Source organism: Nannospalax galili, unplaced genomic scaffold, assembly GCF_000622305.1.
Source record: "Nannospalax galili isolate Female #2095 unplaced genomic scaffold, S.galili_v1.0 scaffold159, whole genome shotgun sequence".
Lineage (NCBI taxonomy): Eukaryota > Metazoa > Chordata > Mammalia > Rodentia > Spalacidae > Nannospalax > Nannospalax galili.
Genome location: NW_008343239.1, coordinates 344,578 through 350,577, shown reverse-complemented (window position 1 = coordinate 350,577; position 6,000 = coordinate 344,578). Strand labels below are relative to the sequence as shown.

The following is a 6,000-nucleotide window of genomic DNA, read 5'->3' as shown; positions in this document are numbered from 1 at the left end:
TTATTTTGATATATCACAGTGAAAGATTTATCGTCCTCTTTTTTTTTTTTTTAAAAAAAAAAAAAAAAAAAAAAAAAAAAAAAAAAAAAAAACCACTACTGAAATAAGACCAGTAAGTGGAAAACCTGGGTCACGCATGGTGGTGCACACCTTTATCCCAGTAACAGGAAGCAGAGACAGATGGACCTCTGAATTCAAGACCAGCCTGGTCTACTTAGATAGGTCCAGCTCAACACAATAAGACCCTGTGTCAAAAAATAAAACAACAACCAAAAAAAATCCCACAAACAAAGAAGTAGAAAACCTGCCTAGATCTATTCCAGTAAGACACTGAAAAGATAGATAGAGATCTGTAATTGAAAAGTACCAAGAACAGTGTCATGGGCAACTCTTACCCCATTTTGTTTTGGTTTTTTGTTTCCCTGTAGCCCCAGCTGGTCTGGAACTCACAATGTAGATCAGCCTGGCCTTGAACTCACAGAGATCTGCCTGCCTCTGCTTCCTGGGTGCTGGTACTTCACTTTCATTTATTGAGGCAGGGCTCTCCTGGAACTTGGAGCTAGCTGATTCAGGTATTTTAGCATTTCCAGGGGATCCTGTCTCTACCTCCCAAGCACTAGGATTACAGATGGATCCCTACACTGACCTAGATTTTACATGGGTGCTGGGGAATCAAACTCCGGTCTTCTACAAATGCAGTAAGTGCTCTTAACTGCTGAATCATCTCTCCAGCCCTCCTAATCATCTCTCCTTAGCCCGCCTCTAAGCACAGAGAGAGACAACTTCCCAATTATTTATTTATTTAAACTTTTTTTCTCTTTTTGAGATAGAGCTCCTTATAGCCTTTTATGTGTGGGAGTCAGAGAACAACTTGCAGGAGTTGGTTCTCTCCTTTCAGCATGTCAGTTCTGGAATCAAACTCAGGTTGTCAACTCGGCATCCAGCACCTATACCCACGGAGCCATCTCACCGGCCCTGCCGTACAGTTTTTGGTCATCGTATAACTAAATCCAGAGTATATAATTAATACTTAACGGAATTTACTGTCTTTGACCCTCTATTGAGGCTCTTTAGACTCCTTTGACTTTAGTCTACAGATCCTCCTTTTTTATAAAATTGTTCCTTTCTAACCCTTAAGTCTGTGATGGAACTTTCTGTAGACCTTCATAGGCTAGAAAATCCATATAACCCCTTGTGGGAACCATGTAGATTTTCTGGAAGGGCATATGAATTATAGAAGGCACCCTCTTGGGAAGGACCTTTTAGAGCACAGCATCCCTCTGGACAGACAAACAAAACCCATAGGGGTGAGATTTACCTGGGATCCATCCTCGGTTTCAGCCCCTACTGTTGACAGTATGGGCATCTCTGCAGCTCTGAGATGGCACTAGGATTGTGCTGTAGTTTCTTGACCAGTCTGAAGGTTAAAATTTGGGGGGCAGGGGTCGCTGGAGAGATGACTTAGTGGTTAAGGGCACTGGCTGGTCTTGCAGAAGACCTTGATTCAAATCCCAGCACTCAGATGGTGGCTAACCACTGTCTGTAAGGCTAGTTCCTAGAGATCTAATGTCCTCTGCAGGCACTGCACAACACAGGTACACTTACATACATGCAGGCAATACAGTCATACACATAAAAAATAAAATTTTAAAATTAATTTATAAGCCAGACGTGGTGGTGCACACCTTTAATCCCAGCACTTGGGAGGCAGAGGCAGGTGGATCTTTGTGAGTTCGAGGCCAGCCTGGTCTACATAGTGAGTTCCAGGCCAGCTGGGGCTACAAGGAGACCTGTCTCACAAAGACCAAAAAAAAAAAAATTTAATTTATAAAAAATAATTTAAAAGTTTTAAGTCCTATTTGTTAAAATTTTTAGTTTTAGGAAACAGACAGAGGATCACTGGGAGTTCCAAGCCAGGCTTCTCTATAGAGTAAGTTTAGGGGCACATAGTATGACCCCATCTCAAAAAGTAGTCATGGATAGTTTAAGTCTTTGTTCTTTATTTGCCTGCCCTTCTCATTCAGCCTAGGTACAACTCTCCTAGCAGTCCTGCACAGGCCAGTCCCAACCTCAGACCTGTGTGCTGAAAGCCCCATCTCACCCATAGCCTGCGACCAACTTCCCAGCACGTGCCTGGCAGGTTCTCCCCACTTTTCATTGGGTGTGTGATGCATCTTCAGAGGGACCAAGAGACCAAGAGGTCAATCTGGCCTTAAATCCCACGTATTGTTTCACAGTGGGCTCAGACCCAGAATTTGCACGCTATGTGGCTGGAGTGAGTCAAGCGATGCAGCAGAAGCGTCTAGCCCAACACAGTCGCCGACCAGGCAACCCCCGGAGCAATTGGCCACCCATGGATGATTCCCATCGGACCTGGCCTTTGCCAGAGTTCTTCACAGAAGGGTGAGTGCTGGGTACAGTAAGGAAGTCAAATTTGGAGTCTGGGTGTCCCATTTGCCCATGTAAAGAGGGAGACTTGGCCATGGTGTGTTCTTATCAGGCCCCCACGAGTGATGTGGTTAGATCTTCATGGGGAGGCTGGGTGTGGTGGCACATGACTTTAATACCAGCACTCAGGAGGCAGAGATAGGACATATGTCTGTGAGTTTGAGGCCAACCAAGGCTACATAGTGAGACTGTATCTCAGAGAACAAAACAAAACAAATGGGGACCATTTCCTAAATACAGGATGCCAAGTAGTATGATGTGTCTTCATAAATATACCAGTGCTATAAAGGAGTAATTTGAGATAGCCTCTTCTACCTAGAACAAGGCTCTTACTTGATAGTAATTGTAAAGTAACTATTTCATGTGGTCTTTATACTGAAATGAGACTGGGTATGAAACCTACCTAAGTTATGGAACACTATCATGATAGCCTCCAAAAGGCAAATGTAGGACTGGGAATATAGCTCAGTGTTACTGTACCTGCCTAGTATATGCAAGGCCCTGGGCTCAGTTCCCCAGCATCACAAAAAACAAAAAAGCAAAGACAGACTACAGCTCAGATTTCAGTGTATTGAGAGAACTATGAGCTGGGTATGGTGGTATGCACCCATAATCCCAGCACATGGAAGTCATGTGTTCAAGGTAGCCTAGGTACATAGCCTAGGTTACATGTTCAAGGCCAGCCTAAGCTCCATATTGAAGCCATATCTCAAAAGGAGAAAAAAAGAGAATTGTGAATTCACATCCCATATTGCTCTCTGGTTAATAAATCTGGATGGTGGAAAGAACATCACTGGGTTTCCTCTAAAATAAGGTGTATGTACCAACCATAGGCTTCTGAGAACAATAAACGAAGTAATGACTAGTACTTTTGAAAGGAAAGGGAGAGAAAGGAAATTTTTGAAGGGAATGACTGAAGAGTTCATTTCGGGTGTATGGAATTGAGGGTGAGGCTGCTGGGGAGACCTGGGATCATCTTCTCTGCTGCTTTCAGGGACAGCCTACACGGTGGCTGGTCGGGCACTCAGGCCGACTCTGCCAGCTCCAGTGACGAGACCTCTTCAGCCAACGGGGACAACCTGTTCTCCATGTTTTCAGGGCCTGACCTTGTTGCTGCAGTGAAGCAGAGAAGGTAAGGAGATTGCTAAACCAAGGACTGGAGAGCAGGGCATGTGCCGATGCACAGCTCTGCCTCTGGGAAAGCCAGCAGCCCTGTTGATGCCAGCCTGGCCTGAGACAGATGGAGTGGCTCTTCCAGCACTGCTGGACAAAGGCCTCTGGAGGGCACCTTCAGGAGGTGACTTCCACAAGGAAGAGCTGGCCTGGTGTTGCAAGGCCTCTGAGGGGCCACCACGGGCTTCTTGTGGCTAAAGGCTGTGATGTTGGCAGTAGGCTGCATGTGAGAGTGAAGGAGGTCACCTCTGGGTTCTGACACTTGCATAACCAGAGTATTGCTCAGAGCTGCTGTGTCCTGCCTTTTTTCTTCAGCAATGTAAAGCTAACATGCTTTAAAAAAAAAAAAAAAATTCTTTGATAATTTCATGCATGTGTACAGTGTATCTTGATCATAGTCAACACCCCAATTCTTTTTTTCAGTATTTATTATTTTATGTGTATGAGTGTATTGCCTGCGTGTATGTGAGTGCACCTGTGTCGTGCAATGCCACGGAGGTCAGAAGAGGGCTTCGGATTCCCCTGGAACTGGAGTTAAGCATAGTTCCTAGCTGCCATGTGGGTGCTAGGAATCAAATCTGGGTCCTCTGCAAGAGCAGTCAGTGCTCTTAACCACTGAGCCATCTCTCCAGCTCCTCAACCCCTGCAGTTCTTAAAATTTATTTTATGTGTATGAATATGTTAAGCACACCCGTGTCATGCAGTGCCTGTGGAGACCAGAAGAGGGCATCAGATCCCCTGGAAATGGAGTTAAGGACTGTTGTTGGCCACCATGTAGGTGCCCAGAACCAAACCTGGGTCCTTTACAAGAGCAGCCAGTGCCCTTAACCGCTGAGCCATCTCTCCAGCTTCCCCCTTCACCCCAATTTTTTGGGGGGTCTTTTTGAGACAGGGTCTCCCCGTAGCCCCAGCTGGCCTGGAACTCACTATGTAGATCAGGCTGGCCTTGAACTCACAGAGATCTGCCTGTCTCTGCCTCCCAAGTGCTGGGATTAAAGGGGTTCCCCCCCCCCCCCGGTTTCCCCCCCCTTTTTTTTTTTTTTTGTCTTTTTGAGACAGGGTCTCCCCGTAGCCCCAGCTGGCCTGGAACTCACTATGTAGACCAGGCTGGCCTTGAACTCACAAAGATCTGCCTGCCTCTGCCTCCCAAGTGCTAGGACTACAGGCATGCGCCACCATGCCCAGTTTACCCCAAATTTTTAAGGTTGTATTTTTAATTTTGTATATGTAGGTATGTACATGTAAGTACAGATCCTCTTAGAGGTCCAGGAGAGGGTGTCAGAGCCCTTGGAGCTGAAGCAGCCTTACATAGGTGCTGGGAACTGAACTCAAGTCTTCTGGAAGAATAGCAAATGCTTTTAGCCATTAAGCTGTCTCTCTAGCCCCCCAAAACTTTTTTTTTAAAGTCTCATACATCCTGAATGTATGGTGAATGCTTTCAATGGCTATTGAAGAAACTAATGAGAAGGCAAGGCTGATATACTCAGAGCTACTGAAAACTCCACACGGGCTGCACCCCACACCTGTCTATACTGGATTTACTGGCATGCTGGCTCCCTTGTCCCACTGACCTTGGTGGACTCACCTAGGGTCGTCACCTAGCCTCCTCACACAGTGAAGCCGGCCAGAAAGCCAGGAGGCCACTGCTCTGAGCTCTTGATTCTTTCAGGAAACATAGCAGTGGAGAGCAGGAAACCAGCACGCTGCCCTCACCACCTCTCCTGACCACAGTGGAGGACATGAACCAGGTATTGTGGGGGACCTTGGCCTTCAAAGTCATAAAGGGTTGTTTTTTAAAAAAGAATACTTTGTTATTTTTAGACTATGTGTATGAGTGTATTGCCTGTATGTAGGTAGATGCACCATGTTGTGCAGTGTCCATGGAGGTCAGAAGAGGGCATCAGATCCCCTGGAACTAGAGTTTTGGACAGTTAGCCACTATGTGGGTGCTGGGAATAGAACCTAAGGCCTCTGCAAGAGCAGCCTGTGCCCTGAGCCAACTCTTTAGCCCTTAAGGGGTTGTCTTTGTGACAAATTATTTTCTCATCATTTTGTCTAAATGATGAGACAAGTGATGATCTCAGCTGACTCAGCCACATGTAAACTATAAGGGCTATACTTGTGAACTGTAAATATAAGGAATGTACATCAGTGGTAGAATGCTTGCCTCAGGTATGAGCATGAAGTCTTGTGTTTTATGTCCATACTGCAAAAATTTGACATATATGTAAGCATAAATGAATGTACACCTACAAATTCAGTTATTCAGTTGGACTAGTGAAGGGCTATTTTGTTGAATCATGCAGGCATTGTGCTCTGATGTCATTTAAGAAGCTCTTCTGCACCAGGCTTTCTATCAGAGACTGGTGCTCCCACCCT

General features: G+C 45.6%; 1 protein-coding gene across 4 annotated transcripts in view; it reads left to right on the top strand.

Moving 5' to 3' along the window:
* The window catches only part of Kiaa0355 (KIAA0355 ortholog), a 121,753-nt gene that overhangs the window by 113,082 nt on the left and 2,671 nt on the right, over nucleotides 1-6,000 (top strand). For all 4 annotated transcript variants that reach the window (XM_008839442.2, XM_029566631.1, XM_008839444.3 and 1 more), the window contains exons 11-13: nucleotides 2,238-2,403; nucleotides 3,443-3,580; nucleotides 5,291-5,369. In XM_008839442.2, the coding sequence (XP_008837664.1) occupies nucleotides 2,238-2,403; nucleotides 3,443-3,580; nucleotides 5,291-5,369 (383 nt within the window). The remainder of the gene's footprint in view (nucleotides 1-2,237; nucleotides 2,404-3,442; nucleotides 3,581-5,290; nucleotides 5,370-6,000) is intronic.